The sequence below is a fragment of the Haliaeetus albicilla genome, chromosome Z (assembly GCF_947461875.1).
Source record: "Haliaeetus albicilla chromosome Z, bHalAlb1.1, whole genome shotgun sequence".
NCBI lineage: Eukaryota > Metazoa > Chordata > Aves > Accipitriformes > Accipitridae > Haliaeetus > Haliaeetus albicilla.
The window spans coordinates 184,667-206,832 of NC_091516.1; the positions used below are offsets into that span (position 1 = coordinate 184,667).

The window sequence follows — 22,166 nt, forward strand, 5'->3', positions numbered from 1 at the left end:
TCTTTGTTCTTCTTGTGCCTTCATTTACTTTTTGTATTGAGGGAAATCTCACTACACCGTTCTAAAGTAGTGCAAATATGTTCTATATCTCATGTTTAGATAGCTGTCAGATGTACTGGGTTTTCATCCCTGAAATTGCTACTTGATTATTAACTTCCTTGATCTGTCAGGTAGAACAGAATACACTCCAAACCCCATGCAACCAGTTTTGCAATTATGCCTTCTATCTGATTGATAAGTTCAGAGCCATTTCTCATGTAGACATCCTGCTAGAGGTAATACAGGTTTCCCATTCGCCACTGGGTGCATTCCAGCTAAGTTTAAAACTGTCTTAGAGCAGTGGCACAGATTGGTGAGGTCCCATGGTTTATCAAAACTCTGGTTCTCTATCACTTAGCACTTGACTCCACGCACAGAACAACAGTGAAGGTATATATATGTGTATATGCATATGGATACGTATATTTCTCTTTAAACTTAGCAATAGTTACACAGTCAGCCCTGTTGCCTTTTATCATCTCTCCTGAGTTTATTTGAGAAGCTAGTTTTTCAGTAACTTACTTGCTAATAATATCTTCCTGTCTGAGGGTGGAACACACAAATGGCAGGAACTGCATCTCTTTTGGTTACATCCTGGGGGTCAAGTAGCTCTTTAGCCTCCTGCAGAAAATTGCTGTAAGCTACTCAGTACTGGGCTTCCTTTGAAGAAGGCTGCTGACAGACTGGTATGCAGAATCTGTTCATGGTAAGATCACCTGGTAGGGAAGATCACATCTGCTTTGATGGCTTTTGTGCCACAAGCAACGGGCCTGCTGCCTAGGATCTCCAATCTGAATTGCCATTTGTTTTTGTTGCCAATGGCTGGATGCCAGTTCTGTGGCATAGCATTTATTTTTAGGGGCAGACCTGTGGCAGTCCTGCATTTTGGCTTCAAAGTTGGTTGTTGCCACATTAGAGCAGAAGTGCTTCCCGAGCATCACTGGTCTGGTGGTTATTTATTTCTGGCCTCCTGCATGGGCAATCATGACAGCATGGGTCTTCTCCTAGGCAACATTTTTATAGCTGATTTCTCCCCTGCTCCCCGCTAAGTGTATGAGTACTGGGGATGAACAACCCTCTTACAAAACTCAGAGGCTGCAGTTCGCACACAACAGAGACCACTTGGTCAGGCTGCTCAGCTTGAGCATGCTGGCTCTTGTCACCCATCCCATGCCCTGTCACAGTAGAGAATAGTGACAAATGGTGGTAGCAGACTTCAGAGGACTGCTAGTGGGTTGAAATTTTGGAGGAGATATCTGTTTAGATCTGCATTAAGATCACCTTTTTTTTTTTTTTTCCCCCTCCTCCTCTCTTGCTGGAGAAAGGAAGTACAAGTCCCTGTAAACAGGTTTTGCCCTCGTTATTTGGCATCTGGCTGTCACAGGCTCCCTCTTTTGCCAATTCAGGTGGGCATGAGAAGATGATGGAGAGTGAAGTGATTCAGGAGATTTCAGCAGCAATCAGACAAGAACTTCCTGGAGTGTGCCATATCTCCTTGAGGGACAGATCTTTTGGCTCCAGCAACATGCAGTGGCACATAGCCAGTACTTGAGCTCAAGGGCGATTGACCCTCTTGGATGAGTCTGGCTACCTGGGCGTGCTTCACACCAGCAGGACAGCAGCATCCTCTTGTTCCTTTCCTTACCAAAGTGTGTGCAAGCTCCCACTGTGCCATATGGCTATTTTCCTGCTCACAGGTCCCTTATGCAGAAAAAGGAAACAGGTTGTTGGTCACCCTGTACCTCGTTTTGGTTCATTTGGGTTTTTTTCTGCACAGTCCTACTTCTGGAGAACTGAGAGCATCATGAAGTGTCATTCCCCTAAGGCTGGCTTTTCAGAGAAACAGGAGATTGAGTAAGGGTACCTCATGGATAGAGGTACAAGATGAGAAGCTACTATCTCCCCATGCTGGCTGAGCAGGGGGCTCAGTGATGGCAGGAAGGCTGGCTGGTTTCCCTTCCACCACTCCTTAGGTCAACTAAATGATGTTGTGCTACATGTCAGCATGAGATGGCAAAAGCCAAGGGAAGGCCATGCTGCTGTGTGGTGCAGTAAACCACAGCACAGTGCCCTAGGAGAAGCAACTGAGGTGGGTTGGCCCTGGCCGGACACCAGGTGCCCACCAAAGCCGTTCTATCACTCCCCCTCCTCAGCTGGACAGGGGAGAGAAAATATAACAAAGAGCTTGTGGGTTGAGATAAGGACAGGAGAGATCACTCACCCATTACTGTCATGGGCAAAACAGACTCAGCGTGGGGAAAATTAACTCGATTTGTTACCAATCAACCAGAGTAGGGTAATGAGAAATAAAACCAAATCTCAAAACACCTTCCCTCCACCCCTCCCTTCTTCCCGGGCACAACTTCACTCCCAGATTCTCTACCTACCATCCACAGGGGGATGGGGAGTGGGGTTTACAGTCAGTTAATCACATGTTATTTCTGCCACTTCATCCCCTCAGGGACTCCTCACACTCTTCCACTGCTCCAGCGTGGGGTCCCACCCACAGGAGACAGTCCTCCACGAACTTCTCCAACGTGGGTCCTTCCCACAGGCTGCAGTTCTTCACAAACTGCTCTAGCGTGGGTCCCTTCCACAGCGTGCAGTCCTTCAGGAGCATACTGCTCCAGCATGGTTCCCCTGCAGGGTCACAAGTCCTGCCAGAAAACCTGCTCCAGTATTGGCTCCTCTCTTCATGGGGCCACAGGTCCTTCCAGGAGCCTGCTCCAGCGTGGGCTTCCCACAGGGTCACAGCCTCCTTCAGGCACCCACCTGCTCCGGCGTGGGGTCCTCCCCGGGCCGCAGGTGGAGATCTGCTCCACCGTGGACCTCCCTGGGCTGCAGGGGGACAGCCTGCCTCACCATGGTCTTCCCCAAGGGCTGCAGGGGAATCTCTGCTCCAGTGCCTGGAGCATCTCCTCCCCCTCCTTCTTCACTGACCTTGGTGTCTGCAGGGCTGTTTCTCTTACATGTTCTCACTCCTCTCTCAGTGCCATTTCTGTCTGTCGCAACTTTTTTTCCTTCTTAAAAAATGTATCACAGAGTCGTTACCATTATCGCTGATTGGCTCGGCCTTGGCCGGCGGGTCCATCTTAGAGCCAGCTGGTATGGGCGCTCTCGAACACAGGGGAAGCTTCCAGCAGCTTCTTACAGAAGCCACCCCTGTAACACACCCCCCCACTATCAAAACCTTGCCGCACAAACCCAATAACAGCAACCAAGAGAGGGCCAGTGGAAAAGGTGGCTGGAAATCACTGGGCAGATGCTACATCGCGATGTGGAGCTGCGATTTAGTTTCAAAGCCCACTTCATGTTATGTGAGTTTTGCTGACCAATGGCTGGCTGGCTTGGGAAGGAGGTAGGTGGTGTGTGATTTCATTGCTCTGAATGTTTCAGAGCTAAATAAATTACTGTTGATAAACATCTGTTGTGTTTAGACTATAAAAGCTTCTCTCTGGGGGGGTCTTTGGCAGTGTGGGGTTCCAGCCTAGAGTGTGCAGGAGGGAGGAGGATAAGAAAAGAGGCTGGAGGTCCCTGAGGGCCACAGGATTAGAGCTGCCTCACAGTGGTGGAGCAGGGGTGTCTACGTGAGCCTTTACCCATCTGACCTGCCCCCAGGGAGGCTCTGGCTTAGGTTGGGCCAACCAAAGCGTCCTGCGGCTTTCTTCACACCGATGCCAGTCTTCATCTGAGCAAAAGGCTGAAGCAATCTGCCCTTAAACATGGCAGAGACCCATGTGCTGCAGGGAGGAATTGCTGGCTCAGGCAGTGTGGTCAGGCCTCCCAGTACAGGGTAGGTCCTGGAGCGGAGGCAGCGTCTTGTGGTTTCGGCAGTCTGTGGGGCCAGGACCCCAGCCTGCTGCTGCGGGAGGTCTTGGGATCCAGCCTGCAAAGCAGCTGAGCAGCAGGTCATGGTCCTGCATGTTGAATAAACTCATGGAAAAGCTCCTGGAGGAGTTAGGTGTTGAGTTTTCAGAGGAGCACGTATTCTGCAGGGACAAGCATAACCCAGCAATTTTTTTTCAAACAAATAGGAACAGGTGCAAGGATTTTAGGACTGATCAGTGATTTAAATCCTCTATTCACTGTGGTTTTGGTCTGCCACAGGGAACACTAAAAGTGCTCTGAATTTCATGTCCAGCCACAGTGCAAGAGCTTGTCTGAGTACCTTGAAAACTTCATCTACAGCAACACTATCTGGTTTTGCAAACACAGGTCACTGGGGTTGCTCGTGGGTGCAAGCCAACTCTAAGGAAAATGTTTCATAGAAATGAAGTTTCCAAATGGTTTTCTTCATCCCTGCCTCCTCCTCCGTTTGGATCCTTCACTGATCCTTTTGAAAATAAGTAATGGAGATACTAAGTACAGACTAGAACTGTACTTTATTCTGGGTTTATGTCCATGTTCTCAGGGCAGTAACAAATTCTCATGTTAACAGTCATTTCCATAAACCTCCTGTCTTAGAATTGTATACAGTGGTGAACTGCAGCTGAAGTGAATTAAAATCTGTGATTTAATAAGTTTGTGCTCGTTTGAGGAAGCCTGAGATACAATTTTTGTAGCTACAGATCAGTCTAACCAGCACAGCCTGCTGCTGGCGAGAAAGCTGTGTGCTTCGCTCGACACCTACAAGTGTTGGGTTCCCCAGGTTATGATAGGGTGTGACAGAATGTCTTCTAGGAGAAATGATGGCCTGTCTCATTGGGGCCAGTCATGGGATCCTGAGGTGGTGTGACACCAACATAAGGCTCCTCTGGTGATCCGTTTTGCCCCTTTGCACGAGCAGTAGAGGTTTGTGCTTTTAGTCCTGCAGATGCCAGTCCACAGTGACTTCAGGAAGGTCTGTTCTGTGATACAACTTGTAGTTCCTGAGGCACTTCATGGCAACACATCTGTCGCTGTTTACAAACCTTTGGCTGCCCTGACAGACTCTTATTTGATGAGTTTAACACAGGTATTTACGCGGTCATCAGTTTTTCAGTCTGTTGTTTCAAAAGCCTGCTTACATGCTGATCTGTCCAGAGTTGCAGTGTTGGCCCTCCTCATACATTTTCCAACAGCCTGAAATGCTCAGACGGTTGGTAATGGGGCCTCCTACCAGCAGCTGGAGATTGGAAACAGGCACATCTTGGTGACATCATCCCCTGCAAGGAGCCTGGGGCTGGAGCCCGACTCCCTGTGTCCTGGCAGGCAGCTGCCTGCTCCTGCCTCACGCTCATGGCACGCTCACCACGTGCTGTTAAACCCTGCCCGGGAGTGATGCTGCAGCTGGTACCCAGCACTTGGCTGCTCTCAGGAGGAAAGCACTGCCTGCACCAAAACACAAATGTGCTCATAGGGGAAGCTGTCACTCTTCCCTTTGGGATTAGCCAAAACTCTCCATGGTGATGGCTGGGCTCAGACCCACAGCACTCTTCTTGCATCCCCTGTCCTAAGCAGCAACAGTCCTGCACCCCTGCTGCACTTTTGGAAGCCCTGTTCAAAAATGTTTGGATGCATTTGCTTCTCTGAAAACACTTTGCTGCCCACCAGGAAGCATGCCCCAGAGAAGAGGCTGGGGAACAAGGGGGGAGCTGGATTAAACTTCATTTTCCAGAAAAAAAAAAAGGGGGGAGGGACAGAGAACTAAACCTGGCATTCTTTCCCCTCCGAGTCTCCCTTGCAGCTGGAAAACAGTGCAGGGAGTGAAGACACAAAGGTCTGCCCTGCACTGTTCCTAGAAATAGCTCCTCTGGGCTCTTGCTATTCAAAGTGTGGCTCCCCAAAAAAGCAGCACTGCATTCAGCAGCTGGTGGGGCCACAGCTGGCTATAAGCACAGCTGGCTAGATGCTGTAGAGCCAGGTGCAGACATGCCTGTGCAGGTGTTGCAGAGCTGGGTGCCTGCTGGAAGGTCACGGTGCGGGGGTAGCAGGGTCCCTGTGCCCATGGAGAAGGCAGTGTTCTCGTCCCCTGCAGCACAGGTGCAGAGGATTTGGGAGCAGGTGGTGGGAGCAGGACCACCCCAAAGCCCTGTGCTGCCTGAGGGTGGCTGCGTGGTATCCACAAAATTTCTAAAATTCCCGCCCTTGCTGCCATGTGAAGAAATGACATCGCTAACTGGCAAGGAGCAGCCTGGCAGAGTTTTCTCTGCAGATGCTGTGGCTAATGGGTTTCTGGCAGTACGTTCCCTTGCCAGTATCTGCATAATTAAACCCATACATGATCACCTAGTCTGAGTTGAGGAGGGCATGCAGCTATGCTGGCTGCCCTCAAGCAGCTCTGTGTAGCCCACACCTCTCTGGGAGCCTTTCTTGGACTCTTGGTCACCTCCGCAGAGTGGTTGCTTGCAGGGGACAGGCTCCTTTGTGCTGCCAGCAGGTAACAGCCTGGGTTTACCCCAGCACCCCTGGGACCTGCTTCATGCCTCTGTGTAGTTTATTAGGAGAGTGAATGTCTCCAACCAGCTGATGGCAGTGTTTGAGAGAGAGAGCTCTCTGTGTGGAGGTAAAGAGCTTATCGTAAAACTACGGGGAGAAGAAACATGTTCTTGGTGATTCATCAGGCTACACCTGTAACAGTGGCCAGGAATATTCTTGGATGCTGGAACAAGGCCACCCCATCATTACACTGCTTGGGATGGGCCCTGCCATGGTGTTGGCCCAGGCCAGCAAGCAGGTTTTGCAAATAACTGCCCTGCACAGCTCTGGATCAGATCACTCCTCGTTGCAGGTGGCCCTGCACCTGGCAAGGTGAGCTTCCAACAGCCCAAACCCCAGCTGTGCAGCACCCCAACCCCTCCGTGCCCGGGAGCATCTCCTGCAGCATCTGCGTGGGCAGGCATAGCCTGGGAGACAGCACCGGGGCCCTCAGCCTGCACTGCTGGGGTTTGTGGGAGCAGCTTTGCACCTAAATGGTTGCTCCCCTGATTTCTGGACTGCACCGAGCTGTGTGTGAGATCTTGAGGGGAGTCTGTCTCCTTGGACAGCGGTCTGGTTTTCAAGCAGGCGGAGGCACTGCAGTTTGGGGTTGCTGCAGACCCCCTGCAGCTCCTGCCCAACTGGGTAGAGTGGCTTCACGCCTCCCTTAGTGCTGCAAATCCATTGCTGCACTCTGTTGGCATTTATGGGGTAAAATCCACACATATGTACAGATAGATTTGTTACCTAATTATATAAATACAGGAAATACATTGAGGCCTCCAGCTTTCTGCTGGCTTGCTCATTTTTGGTCAACCCCACAGTCCCATCTGAGCTGGAAGCGTAGGAGGCTGCTAAATCCTCCATGGAGAGCTTTCATCATCCCTTCTGTCAGCCTCACACCAGGAGACTAGAAAACCCAACACCCCCTCCAGGCCTGTTTGCAAAAGCCAGCCACCAACAGAGCAAATTTAATGTCTAGTTTCTGACCAGTGGCTCACTGGGGTTTTGATCTGCAAAATAAAGGATTGGGCTCAGGGGATTTCTGAAGTGCTGACCCGAACTCACCAAATGCAGCTGCGTGCTATCAACTCCGGAGGGAGTGAAATTCCCACCATCTCTCTGCCTTGTGTGGGGGCAGATTTTCAATGGTACAGCAAAAGGGGAGCTTTTCCTGGATTTCTTTGTTGTGCAGTTCAGATCCTTCTAGACTTCCTTTGGGTGTATATCTCCATGGAGGCCCAGGATACTGGCACAGAATGACACTCACATTCATGGTGGATATTCAAATGCACTTCTCACTATTAACACCACAAAGAGATTAGAGCTGTGTGGGCACCTGATTACATTTCCCTGCAACAGTCACTCCCTTGCACAGCCCTTACAATTAGATGTAACACCACCACCTGTGTGGTGGGTTGACCCTGGCTGAATGCCAGGTGCCCACCAAAGCCGTTCTATCACTCCCCCTCCTCAGCTGGACAGGGGAGAGAAAATACAACAAAGGGCTTGTGGGTTGAGATAAGGACAGGAGAGATCACTCACCCATTACTGTCATGGGCAAAACAGACTCAGCGTGGGGAAAATTAACTCCATTTATTACCAATCAACCAGAGTAGGGTAATGAGAAATAAAACCAAATCTCAAAACACCTTCCCTCCACCCCTCCCTTCTTCCCAGGCACAACTTCACTCCCAGATTCTCTACCTACCATCCACAGGGGGATGGGGAGTGGGGTTTACAGTCAGTTAATCACATGTTGTCTCTGCCACTCCTTCCTCCTCAGGGAGAGGACTCCTCACACTCTTCCCCTGCTCCAGCGTGGGGTCCCACCCATGGGAGACAGTCCTCCACGAACTTCTCCAATGTGGGTCCTTCCCACGGGCTGCAGTTCTTCACGAACTGCTCCAGCGTGGGTCCCTTCCACAGCGTGCAGTCCTTCAGGAGCATACTGCTCCCATGGGGTCACAAGTCCTGCCAGAAAACCTGCTCTGTGGGCTCCTCTCTCCACGGATCCGCACGTCCTGCCAGGAGCCTGCTCCAGCGCAGGCTTCCCGTGGGGTCACAGCATCCTTCAGGCATGTCCACCTGCTCCGGCGTGGGGTCCTCCACGGGCTGCAGGTGGAGATCTGCTCCCCCGTGGACCTCCCTGGGCTGCAGGGGGACAGCCTGCCTCACCATGGTCTTCCCCACAGGCTGCAGGGGAATCTCTGCTCCGGCGCCTGGAGCATCTCCTCCCCCTCCTTCTTCACTGACCTTGGTGTCCGCAGGGCTGTTTCTCTTACATGTTCTCACTCCTCTCCAGCTGCCGTTTCTGTCTGTCCCAGCAACTTTCTTCCTTCTTAAATCTGTTATCACAGAGTCGTTACCATTATCGCTGATGGGCTTGTCCTTGGCCGGTGGCAGGTCCGTCTTAGAGCTGGCAGGTATGGGCTCTCTCGAACACAGGGGAAGCTTCCAGCAGCTTCTTACAGAAGCCACCCCTGTAACACCCCCCCCCCCACCAAAACCTTGCCACACAAACCCAATATACCCTGTTAGTTGTTAGAGCCCAGCCGAGGAGAGAAGCAGGACAGAAAGAGGCTGAACCTGCCTGTTGCAGCTGTTAGCTTCCATTTATACCTAATCAGTCCTGCCCCTCCTCAAAGATGGATTCATATAAAAAGGAGTTTCTGTCTCAACAGGAAGGCATCAAACCTCTGTCCTGCAATAGCCCCATCTTTAAAATAATTCCACATTCGTTCAGTTTAATGTTAGTGTTCTATCAGCAAAAGCACTGTTTAGTGTTACTATCATTATTTATACAATTTCTACATATTTATTTTGGCAAGACAGACCTGATGGATTCTTAGAGGTTTACAAGCTGCTACAAAATGAAGTTCAAAACGGACACCTACAGTAAACAGCATGTGGCTTTTCTCAACTTTTCCAACTGCTCTGCTAACCTCACTGAAGACTCATTTAGTCAAGAACACAACAATACATTTCCTTATAAATCCGTATGTAATTAAACAACTGATTCTCGCCCATGACTAACTTTGGAACAGAGGTACAGAACTCAATTCCTTTTGAGGAATTTTGTGCTCAACCGTCTTTACAGATCCAAATGGTTGTGGATCAGCCTCAACATGTGAAAGCCGGAGAGACACAAGAGCTTCTCAAAGCATTGGGAGGTAAGAGATAACATTAGCACCAGCATCATTGGTATTTTGTTGCATAAGGATTGTCAGGACTAGGAGCCAAAGTCATTATTTTGGCTTTCAGTATCTTAGCAGACCAATGGGTAGTGGTTTTCAGGTAGAATAAAAGAGGTACCTTGTTGAAGACTTGAGGTCAGTTCTTACTCTGAAAAGCAGAAATCAAAGTAATTGGAGGAAAAGTCAGTTGTCATTTTTGCAGCCTCTGGATCTGGGTTGCCCAAAGCCCCAAATGCAGTAAGTCAGAGCAGCCAGGCAGCACCTACTACACCTATGTGAAACCCAGGTGGAAAACACTAGTTCCAGTTCCCACCTCCAGGAACTGTTCTTAGTTTACACCACTAGTAATTCTGAGTACTTATACATACCATTTTATAAGAAAGCAGGTGGGCAAAATCCGAGTCATGACAAGTCCGTTCTGTGATACTACTAAAGGAAAAAACATGAACTAAATGTTTCTCCTACTGCAGGTTTCCCATTGTCTGCAAGAGGAAAAGACTTGTCAAGTACAAGAAATAAAACATAGTCAAGGCACTGTCACTCGAGTTCTGGATCTCATGCTGTCACAACCTGGCCTGGACAGACCAGGGAGGGAATGTGATGAGTTCGGAATTCCCCCCAGCTAAACTAAGGTGAAATGACACCAAATGATCAGATGAATGTTTTATTCATGGCAGAAACAAACTGAACTTGGAAGGCGTTAACAGCAGGTGGTGGGGTTTCTCTCAACAGGAATTGGCATAAGACTACTTCTGTAAACCATGTAACCCGTGGTAAGAAGGAGATCCCTCCTGTTGGGTCACGAGGTTCAGAGCAGACCCCCTTGCTTTCTAGACTCCTCCTCAGAGAAGGGCCCAGGGGCGGCCAGATCCTCTCTTAGTCCCAGACTTGGTCAGCAGTTTTATGTCTTAAAGGGATGAGGTGTAGGGATTACAGAAAAGGAAAAGGGAAAGAGAGAGTGAACAGAGAGAGAAAAAAGAAAAAGAGAAAGATTTCACCAGTCCTGGGTCCAGCATTGGTCCAGCTGAGGGGTCCAGTTCTGGAGGGGGGGCACACATGGGGCTTCAGTTTGTGTCCTTTTATCATCTCCTTGCCCCTCCTTCAGGCAGGCACTCAAACTCATCAGGCTGATTAGGTGTCATGCATGGTTTGTGCTTTCTGAACCTTTGGGAAATGGGTCGGTGGTCTTGGGGGTCATTTGGGGAGTAACTTCCCTTTCCCTGCAGACATGACCCTTGTTCGATCTTTGGCCATGCACAGTGAGCTGCCCTGCTCAGCACGTCGGAACAGGGAACTGCGCACCCTCCGGCACAGCCTCCCTGTCCAGCTCCTGATGTCCTGTGCCAACAGGTGCTGATGGGCTTCTCACCTGCCCTTCGTAGTTAGGCAGAACTTGTCCTGTCCCAATGTTTGAGACATTAACTCTTTCAGTCTCTCACACATGCAAAATGTGGTAGAAAATTAAATCTAACCCAACAGTGGAGGTTTGCAGAACTTAAGCAACTTAGCAGGTCAAAAAGATGCACAGTGGCCTTCCAATCATTCTCCTCTTCACCTTTATTATCTTACTGTGTTTGATGGCAGAGATGTAACAGAACTCATCATAGGTGGCTCCTAAACGCACTCCTTGCCTTATTGCAAGGAGTCCGTGGCCCAGACTTCCCATGGTTTTGCCTACCTAGAACCATACCCACAAAGGCACAAGGTGCACAAGCACCTTTGTGAGTCTAGGCCCTGACTTGGTTCAGTTGGGGTACAGGTGTTAAGTCTTGCACAAATCTTGCCTGTCTGTAACAGCTATTATTTATGAAATGCAACAGCTACTTTCTGGTATTTTGTGGTGTTCTAACATCTTAGGATATTATTTCCATGATCAGTGGATTATAGTTAGTGGATTATAGAAGATCATGGTTAGTAGATTATAGAAGAAATTGGTAAAAGTACTATTTTAAGAAGTAATATAGTACATCTGTAGGCAATTACATAAAAGTACAAATGTTAAACCACAGTAATGTCCTTGAACAAAATACAAGGAACTTTGATACTCTAAAATATATCACATTAAGAAAGTGATGTGTTCTGTTTCATTTTTATCCTGTCAGCCAGAGATTATCTAAATCATTCTTAGCACTCAGTAGTCAGGGCTAATATCAATTAATTCGCAAAGAGACCATAATTATTTTTTTTTCACTGTAGAAATTGAGACATTAAGCCAAAAGGAAATTCACCTATACCGAATACTTAAGTTTGAAAAAAAAAAAAAAAAGACAGTACATAAGAGTCATTTAGAATATTACTAGGTATCTTTATCAGTCCTGTAGTTCAAAGATCTGTAATTGTTTTTCAAATGTAAAAATTATTGCAATAAATGGATGATCTGCACAGAAGACAACAGAAGTGAACCATTGACATGGTGTATACTCTTGCTGTCATAAGCAAGAAGTGAAAAATGGTCAACAAAAGCATTTTAAACTTAAAATAAACCAAAAGGACTTGGATTCTGTTGAACTGTGGAGCATTCAATTTGGTAACATTCAGAACATACCATTTTCCACGTGCAAAGCAGGACCCCAGCTTCTGACAAACAACAAAACTCAACTACAGTCTGAAGCTGTAGAAACCACCTGCAGATCGCTGACTCTTGGATCACATCCCACGGCAGCAAGGCAGGAAGACTTCAGTCTCTTGCAGTGTGATTTGCAGTCTCTGCATCTGGTTCAACTCCCAGCAGGTTAAGTGGACTTCCTACTTTGAGCCGGTTGTTTGCAACAGAGAGGTGTGAAAGGAGAAGAGCAACTTTTGACCTAAGTACAGCCCACCTCACTGTTTTGCAAAGCTGGCCACTGCAGAAAACTCTCCAGAAACTGCACTCCCTTTTCAGTGAGTAAGAGGTTAGGCCCATTTTTGTCAGTGGTATGAATACACCACTCCATGGGACACAGGCAGACATTGCTTTACTTCAGTTTAGGAGCCCCTCCTGTTGCTGAAAAAGGCTATTGAGAAGGTAAACAAATTTCACAAAAAATTTCAAATCTGAAACTTTTCTCTCTTCTTATGATTCTTAACAGCATTAGTAGAAAGTAGCAGGGTAGGAACAGGACATGTACATACAGAAACGTTTCAGCAGCAGCATTCTTGTGGATGTGTAATAAATTACTAGATATAAAACAATAATGTTGCCAGAACAGTTATGAGTAATGACTAAGTAAATCTATCTTAATTTACCAATTCAACACCAGTACTGCAGACAAAAGGGTAAATTGGTATCAGATGAAATTCCAAGGAATTGAGTTATATTAAGGATTAATCAAGATGAGGAGGAGCCTAGTGGCTTCACCAGCAAAACATGTCAGCAATTGCCAGAAAGAAACCACCTGCTGCTATTAAGAAATCAGTTTGAAAATTTCATCCTCTTTCAAGGCAAATTTAGTTTTATTTTTTAAGTCATTGAAAGTTAACTGGCTAACATACAGCTAGTATTCAGATTTTCCTTTGTGCAATTGCTTAGAACAAGCCAAAGACAAAAAACAAAACACAAACAAAAATTCCTGGAGAACACTGTGAAAAGCAGCAATGTATTATACAAACACCACTTTAACATCTATGCTGGAATCAGTGGCTATAGGAGATCAACTCCCCTTTTTGCTTTTTCAGCTTCAGTTTTTTGAGTCGAGGCTAAGAAATGTTTGCAAGGGAATAAAAAGGAAGTCTTCATATTTCTAATTCCAGAGTTTAAAAAAATATGACAGTATCAAGTCTATCAATCTTTACAGTGCTCATTCAGTTTTATAAAAAAATACAGTATTTTATATATCCACAAATATAAAACAGAAGCTAAAACATGCACCTACAGTTCTGCGTCAGTAATATCCTCATCAGGGCAACAATAATATTCCACAAAACAGATCTGTCCATCTTCATTCCTAATCATATACTGCAGGGAAAGAAATCCTTGAGCATCTGTTCGAATGGACACTTTACAAGATAAAGCCAGTGCCTTTGTAGATGGTTTAAGCAAAGAAATCTTGTACCTGCAGGGGAAAAAAAACCAGTCATCTGAAAAAAATACATTATGCAGAGAGGAGCTGAAACATTACTTCCAATTAAACCCATAGAATAACTAAAAACCAATTAGCAACGTGCTAATTTGATCTCTTCCTGCTAACAACATTGGACAGACATTGTTATCCCTCAGCTTTTGATCACAGACACAGACTTTTATCAGATGGGAAGTATTTTTTCCAGCAAGAACACATGACCTGCCATAGAGGGCACTGATCACAGACTTCTAACCTGTTTGTCTGGGTCTGGTTACAGTGGAATGCTTCCATCAAATCAGAGTCCCTAGGGTAGTCCAGATGTGCACTTCCTGCATTTCCAAAAGTGGATAACCTGGAAGACAAAAGGCACCATCTCAAAATACCTGATCACAGCTCTCTAAAATCTTGTCAGAATTTTTGTTCTGACAAAAAATTTGTCAGAAATTTGTAAAAAAAAAAAAAAAAAAAAAAAAAATTGTTTTGCTTTATTTAATTAAAAATGCTAAACTGTCCACATTGGTGTCACATTTACCAGGTTGTCAATATATTCGTTACTATGTTAATTAGATTTCCTATTGTGGTTTGCTATACTCATTACAATTCTTCCTGAAATAAAGCAATATTCTAAAATAGCTCCCCCCTCTTCACCCTGAAAACTTCCAGTCCTTACCAATGGATGCCAAGCATGAACCCTGAGTTGAAAGCATAATTTCTAGTACCTGAAGTAGGGTTTATCTGGAGACATGGTAATCTGCAGAACTTCACTGGTCATATCCAGTTCAGCAAATGCTTCTCGTAGCCCCTCCGACTGCAGGATAACTTTATTAACAACATTCGTACTGCAGAAATCAAAGTCTAACAACTCATCCGGCTCTTGAGTATTAATTTTGCACACTGTCACTACTCCTCCTTCTTCCAAGAACAGCATCAAGGGATAACTATAACCACGATAACACATCCTAAGGGCCGTTGGTGTCCCTGAAAAAGAGAATGAAATACACATTCTTCTGAGAGCTAGCTAGCACATCTGACCACTTTAGAAAATTCACATTTTACTCTCATATGGGCACAGATCAATTTGATTTAGCATGTTTGGTCCAGCCTCTGATACACTAATGTAGCATGCTTAATGCAGCCTCCTAGACACCCTATGAAGTGCTAATGGTTATGCAGCAAAATGAAATTATTTGTATGTAGACACCAGTTCAAATCCAACTCATGGATTGTACCAAATGGGTAACACTAGGTGTGACAATGAAGCTGGATATGCTACAAATAGTTTATTGGAACTGGAAAACCCTCCACGGTCCTGAGGCTCCCTCTGGCTCACATAGTCCTTCTTTACTACTCTCGTTACTTGTGCAAGCCAAACTGAAGTTAAGGCAGCTTAGCTTGCATTAGGGTCACATCCTCCTTTTGCTAGGTAATCATAATCCGAACGTTTGGTTTCCCAAAATCAGAGTACTGTTTAGAACAGCTGATTTAGGTCTTTAGGTCAGAGTCACAACAGAAACAGCAGAGGAACGTGGAGTTCAACACACAGCTGCAATGCTAAAACTGCCCCAAAAAACTGTCATGGTATCACTCTACTCCACGTGAGTAGCACCCATACAATCATGCTAACTTGTAGTTATTTTTGCCTGTGAAAATATTTTTTGAACAACTATTAAGTTAAAAAAAAATTATAGGAAATAAAATTCGCTAACACCTGGGGTTTTTTTCAGTATTTGTATACATAATTGTGAAAGCAGCTTGTCACACACCTCTGTCACTGAAAAGGCTACAAACAGTATCAATAATACAGTCTGCTTGATTTTTGTAATTCACACACTTGATAAGCAAGATATAAAGTGCTCTTACAGCACCTGAAGTGCTACCCAATCCAGCTACAGATTTCTTGTGAGACCTTAGGTAAGTATCATTCCTCAGTACCTTATCTGCAAGCTGGAGATAATACTCACAAAACAGATGCAGCTGCAGCCTGAAGAACGGAAGGAACAGAAGGTGCCACATAACAGCTATTGCACCAGCTATTGCACTGGGAGCAGGAGCACAATGAACTGATGGTGCTGCCTGGAATCCCTGCAGACTTCTGCAAGCCCTGTAAATCTGCATCAGAACACTTCCTAATTCATGCATACACTTGTTAATGTTTCTGAGGTAGCTGGATGTTCCACGGTTGCACAAGCCACAGAAATGTTGGAAAAGAGATCACATTTATTATTGAGTTGATACAAAATTTTTTGTAAGCAAGGCAAATTCCAAGCTATGTCTATACTGGCTCTCAGTGTGCTGATTTCTGCTACAGTTCACAGCAATTAGTCAGCCCGAGTCCCTTGTAAGCCCAGTGTGGATCCCCTGCGGCCTTAAGATGTACTAACAGCTTTTGTGCTTTTTCAGCTCAAAGTGTCAGCTCTGATAAGAGGCTGCCCCAGCTTGCCCAAGCAGGAGTCTTTTAGCCTGATGCTGAGGGTATGTGCAGCCTGCCCTGCTGCCCACTTAAAAACAGGTGACAGTGTGAAGGACTGTCCCTAGCAGAGGGAACCTTGGCATTCTCTACATCCATACTGACTATCCTGAATGAGCCGCAGAGAACTATTCTGCCAGCTGTGCCCAGGCTTCCCCCTTAAGTGAAGGGGACTTGGGAACAAAACAGCATTTGTGTGATGTGGATGATCTGGGCCCTGGACTGAAAACAGATCGACAGGAAAGGCAGTCACGGCATGTGTCAGTCCTAGGGTACAGCACTGGCCTTGAAGTCAGACCTCCAGCCTAAACATCACACAACTTGCCAGAGATGCCTGAACAAATTACTTGGCATGTTTTCTTGTCAAGATTACAGAAACTATTTGAGATCTTCAGCCCCAAACCAGAGCAAGGGTACAAGCTGGGGCTGTTCATTGGACCTCATGCCACAAAAACATTGTCTCCCAAAACAAGTGGTTCTTTTGTGCCTTACACAGATCCAGGAAACATTATCTTCACAGGAAGACTCCTCTGTTTCCCAGTTAGCCCAATAGCGTCACACAGACATATACCTTTATTCCACTTTCCAAACTGAATCAGCCTCTTTTGGCCTCTCCTGATGCAGTGGTCCCTGACACACTGGCTAGGCTCACATCCATCAGCTTCTTTCTTCTCTTCATCAGCTGTTATCACAGCACATACTTGTATTAGCTTAAGTAAACAGGACGAATCCTGCTTAACAGCAATAGCTGCCATGCTCTGAAGGACTTAAAGTGAGGAAGTCAGAAGTTTTGCCAAGACTGGAAATCTCCCTATAACTATGTACAGGTTTCACTATGTGATTACACGTGATACACATACACTGTCAAGGCAAATATGCACCATACCTGGCAAAGCACTGGTACCAAAAATGGTCAAGCAGTCAAGCAGAACAGACAAATTAATCCGGAATGTCACCGAATCCTCCTGAACATCAAATTCCTGAAAAACTTCTGCCTGTAAGAGAAAGGAAAGAGATGAAGAGAGGGGAGTTTCTGCAATTATTTTACAGTTTACACTTACTTCCTTAAATTCAGTGCTTTCACTTTCAGAGACCAGTGCAGTACAAAGTGATTTCTACATGTAAGACAATCCCAATTAAAGAAAAATGGGTCTTCATCCTCAAAACTAGTAAAATAAAATCAGGTCATAGTGGAAACAAAGTAGCACAGCATAAGCATGAAAACCTAAACACTTGTCTTTCATAGTTCAAAAATAAGCTACAAATGTTAAACCTGAAAGCTGACTACTTCTGGAGCTGGAAACATTCAGGGAACCACAATCATAGAACAGTTTGGGTTGGAAGGGACCTTTAAAGGTTGTCTAGTCCAACGCCCCCGCAATGAACATCTTCAACTAGATCAAGCTGCTCAGAGGCCCATCCAATCGGATCTTGAATGTTAGCAGAGATGGGGCATCTACCACCTCTCTGGGCAACCTGTTCCAGTGTTTCACCACCCTCATCATAAAAAATTTCTTCCTTCTACCTAGTCCAAATCTACCCCCCTTCAGTTTAAAATCAAATCCCCCTATCCTATCGCCCCAGGCCCTATTAAAAAGTCTGTCCCCATCTTTCTCCTAAGCCCCCTTAAAGTATTGAAAGGCCGCAATAAGGTCTCCCCAGAGCCTTCTCTTCTCTGGGCTGAACAACCCCATCTCTCAGCCTGTCTTCAGAGGAGATATATTCCATCCCTCTGATCGTTTTTGTGGCCCTTGTCTGGACCTGCTCCAACAGGTCCATGTCTTTCCTGTGCTGAGGACCCAGAGCTGAACGCAGTACTGCAGGTGGGGTCTCACGAGAGCAGAGCAGAGGGGCAGAATCACATCCCTTGACCTGCTGGTCACGCTTCTTTTCATGCAGCCCAGGATGCAGTTGGCTTTCGGGGCTGCGAGCGCACATGGCCGGGTCACGTCCAGCTTTCTATTCACCAGTACGCCCAAGTCCTTCTCCACAGGGCTGCTCTCAATCCCTTCATCTCCCAGCTTGTATTCATACTGGGGGTTGCCCTGACCCAGGTGCAGGACCTTGCACTTGGCCTTGTGGAACCTCATGAGGTTCACACAGGCCCACTTCTTGAGCTTGTCCAAGTCCCTCTGAATGGGATCCCATCTCTCAGGCATGTCAACTGCATCACTCAGCTCGGTGTCATCTGCAAATTTGCTGAGGGTGCACTTGATCCCACGGTCTACGTCACTGATGAAGATATTAAACAGTACTGGTCCCAATATGGACCCCTGAGGGATGCCACTTGTCCAATGTCATCTGGACATTGGGCTGTTGAACACTACCCCCGGATGCAACCATCCAACCAATTCCTCATCCACCGAACAGCCCATCCATCAAATCCTTCTCTCGCCAATTTAGAGAGGAGGATGTTGTGGGGGACCACATCAAAGGCCTTACAGAAGTCCAGATAGATGACATCTGTAGTTCTTCCCCTGTCCACTGATGTAGCCACTCCATCAGAGAGGGCCACTAGGTTGGTCAGGCAGGACTTGCCCTTGGTGAAGCCATGCTGGCTGTCTCGAATCACCTCCTGTCCTCCATGTGCCTTAGCATAGCTTCTGGGAGGACCTGTTCCATGACCTTCCCAGGCTCAGAGAGGAGGCTGACAGGTCGGTACTTCCCAGGGTCCTCCTTTCTAACCTGTGTAAAAATGGGTGCAACGTTTCCCTTTTTCTAGTCACCAGGGACTTCACCTGACTGCCATGACTTTTCAAATATCTCAATGAGTGGCTTGGCAAACACATCAGCCAGTTACATCAGGGCTCTGGGATGTGTCTCGTCAGGTCCCATAGACTTAGCTTAGATATGTTCAGGTTCCTCAGGTGGTCATGAACCTGACCTTCTCTTACAGTGGGATGGACTTAGCTCCTCCAGTCCCTGCCTTAAGGTCCATCCACTCGAGAGGTGTGAGAAGAGAGATTGCCAGTGAAGACTGAGGCAAAAAAATTGTTGAGTATCTCAGCCTTCTCCTTGTCTGTTGGTACCAGTTTGCTGGTTGTGTTCATTGGGGGTGTACACTTTTTTTGACCTTCCTTTTCTGGCTGACATACCTGTAGAAGCCCCTCTTATTATTCTTTGCATCTCTTGCCAAGTTCAGCTCCAGCTGTGCTTTGGCCTTCCTGACCCCATCCCAACACAACTGGGCACCATCCCCATACTTTTCCAGGACACCTGTCCCTGCTTCTACTGCCTCTGCATTTCCTTCTTGCCCTTTAGTTTGAGGCAGGTCTTGCCTCAGCCATGCCAGTGTCTTGCCTTCCTTTCCTGATTTCTTACACCTGGGGATTGAGAGCTCTTGTGCTTTATGGAAAGCACCCTTAAAAATCTGCCAGTTCTGTTCTGCTCCCTTGTCCCTGAGGGTAGCTTCCCAGGGGGTCCTATTGACTAACTCCTTGAACAGCTGGAAGTTTGCTTTCCTAAAATTCAGGGTCCTGACTTTACTCTTCATCTGTCCCATATACCTCTGGTCTGCAAACTCCACCACTGCAATGTAAGTGTAACGATACAATGTAAGTGTCACCCTTCACCAGAAAAAATACTTATTTACGTTTCTTCACTTGGAGCATGAATAAATATTTCAAATAATAAAAATATGTAAGAACAGAATAGTGAGTTCACCACATTGAAGCATGTGCTGAAACGTGCCTTTGCCTAGTCTGATGGGGGTAAACTACTCAAGGCTACCCCTTGTTTGCCACTGGGCACTAGCTGCTTTGTGATAACTGCAGGAACAAGAGTATGTCAGAAATAAAGCAGAGTGATGTGAGCTGCTTTTGAAAAAGCAGTTACACGTTTTTATTGGCAGCCCAGAGGGCAAACTCAGCATCACTAGCCTGTCAAAAGAGGTGATTATCCTGCTGTATTCAGTGTCGGTGCAGCCTCACCTTGAGTGCTGTGTGCAGTTCTGGGCCCCACAATTTAAGAAGGATGTGAAGATACTTGAACGTGTCCAGAGGAGGGCAACAAGGCTGGTGAGAGGGCTGGAAGGAATGTCCTATGAGGAGTGGCTGAGGACTTTGGGCTTTTCTAGTTTGGAGAAAAGGAGGCTGAGAGGTGACCTCGTTGCTCCCTACAGCTTCCTGAGGAGGGGACGTGGAGAGGGAGGTGCTGAGCTCTTTTCCCTGGGATCCAGTGACAGAATGAGAGGGAATGGTTCAAAGCTGCACCAGGGGAGGTTCAGACTGGACATGAGGAAGCATTTTTTTACTGAGAGGGTGGTCAAACACTGGAACAGGCTTCCTAGAAAGGTGGTCAATGCCCCAGGCCTGTCAGTGTTTAGAGGCATTTGGACAATGCCCTTAGCAACATGCTTTAACTTTTGGTCAGTCCTGAAGTGGTTGGACGAGATGATCTTTGTAGGTCTCTTCCAACTGAAATACTCTAGTCTATTCTTAACAGGTTGCAAAGGAACCTCCAGTTGCTGTTCCTCTGCTCCTGCCCACATGTGCCCACTGCTTAACTTCCACTAGCACAGGCTGGCCACGTCATGAAACAGCTTAACTCATTCAAATAGCAGAAAGCCAACCAAACAAATACAGCACTAGTGTAAAGAAGAACTATGCGCTGAAGAGGGGGAGGCGAGAGGGGCACCAAAAGGCGAGAGGGGCACCAAAAGGCGAGACAGCAAGGGGAGATGCAGGAACAGAGAGGCTTGGGCTTCTCCCCCTTCCCACACAGCTCAGGCTGCAGTTTCACCGATAGCAAAGACACAGACTTTAAAGGACAGAAAAAGGTAAAGTTGGGTTTGAGTTACTAACATAAAATATTCCCCGCTCCTTCCATTTACATCCCCAGTATCATACATGCTTTCAAACACAGGAACCAGCACGATGCCTGTTCTCATGTGCAAAGCATTTACCAGTTGGATATGCATTAAATAAAAACAAAAAAAACCCACTCAGAAGTAAACCATTGTTAAAGGAAGAAAAAATTAAAAGCGCCCCTTAAAAAACTGAAATGAAGCAAAGCCAACAGTCACAGCTAAGAAAGAGGTAGCAGAAAAGCGAGCAAGGCTGCTTTTGTCTTATAGTAAGTGCAAGTTAAGAACAAATGATTTAGATCGCTATTTAAAGCTGCCTGTATGGATAGTTCAGTCTAGCTGAGATCCTGTGTCTATGCGTAACCTCTCGAGCACCCTTTCGGGAGAAAGTTCAGCACAGGCAGAACCGGAGAGCGAACGGGTCAGACCACCACTCCAGTCCTGCGATGAAGCACATGCTCCCGCCCCGCGGCTGGAAGCTCTCAGCTTAGCCCAGCTGATAACGCTGCAGACGAGCGCCTCTGAGTCTCTACTGTGGTTCAGAGTCGACTTAAATTGAGCTTTTTGGCTTTGGGATGAAACGTAATGGAAACACTTGCAAGACGGACGGACGCTTTTGTGAACTCGCTCACGCGTCTACGAACGGCACGGTCAGAAGGAGCAGGTGCCGACACGTTCAGCCAGAGTGCAAGCTCATCCCGCAAGCAGGCACGCACGAACAAACCGGGCACGGAGCTCGGCCCTTCGGCAGCACGGGCATCTCATCAACGACCGCAGCCTCGCCACAGCGCTTCCCCCGCGCCAGCTCCCGCAGCTATGCCCCGATTTCTGCCCAGTTCCCCCTTCTCCCCGGGTAAAATTGCTCTGCCCCTCCTCCGCCACGTAGCTGGGGCCCCGTCTGAGGGCGGTGCCGGCCCCTCCTCACCGCCAGCGCCGGGCAGGGGCAGCCCCGCCAGCGGCAGCCGGGCCCGGGCCGCAGCTCCCACCTGGATGAAGGCGTTGGCCTGGATGCATTTGGCGTCCTCCACCGTCACCTTGAGGCCGTTGACCGTGGCGAAGCAGGTGGCGTGGTCCTGGAAGTGGACGGCCCTGAGGAGGCTGGAGAGGTGGCGGGCGTTGTCCAAGCTGGCGGACAGCACGTACGGCTCGCCGCTGCCGGGCGGCCGGGCGGAGAGCGGCATGGCGGCCGCGGCGCTTCCGGGAGGGAGCAGGAAGTGGGAGCA

General features: G+C 47.3%; 1 protein-coding gene across 2 annotated transcripts; it reads right to left on the minus strand.

The window, feature by feature from the left end:
- Window positions 1-13,045: 13,045 nt before the first annotated feature.
- Window positions 13,046-22,161, minus strand: RAD1 (RAD1 checkpoint DNA exonuclease). Of its 2 annotated transcripts, XM_069777367.1 has the most exons (5): window positions 21,930-22,161; window positions 17,026-17,134; window positions 14,392-14,650; window positions 13,926-14,024; window positions 13,046-13,663 (listed from the first exon to the last, which is right to left on the minus strand). In XM_069777367.1, exons 1-5 carry the CDS (start codon window positions 22,122-22,124, stop codon window positions 13,480-13,482), a joined length of 846 nt encoding a protein of 281 aa, XP_069633468.1. In that variant the 5' UTR covers window positions 22,125-22,161; the 3' UTR covers window positions 13,046-13,479. The 2 variants fall into 2 exon arrangements, with proteins under 2 accessions (XP_069633468.1, XP_069633469.1); XM_069777368.1 differs by lacking the exons at window positions 17,026-17,134; window positions 21,930-22,161 and adding an exon at window positions 15,634-16,959.
- Between the last annotated feature and the right edge of the window lie 5 nt (window positions 22,162-22,166).

Bases quoted from the DNA above. Each gene is read 5' to 3' on its own strand.
- RAD1 (XM_069777367.1), bottom strand. From the start codon at position 22,124: ATGCCGCTCTCCGCCCGGCCGCCCGGCAGCGGCGAGCCGTACGTGCTG. The intron at 14,651-17,025 runs GTATGGTGCATA...TCTCTTTTTCAG, and splicing joins TGGTACCAGTGCTTTGCCAG to GGACACCAACGGCCCTTAGG. The intron at 14,025-14,391 runs GTACTAGAAATT...TTTGTCTTCCAG, and splicing joins CCAGATAAACCCTACTTCAG to GTTATCCACTTTTGGAAATG.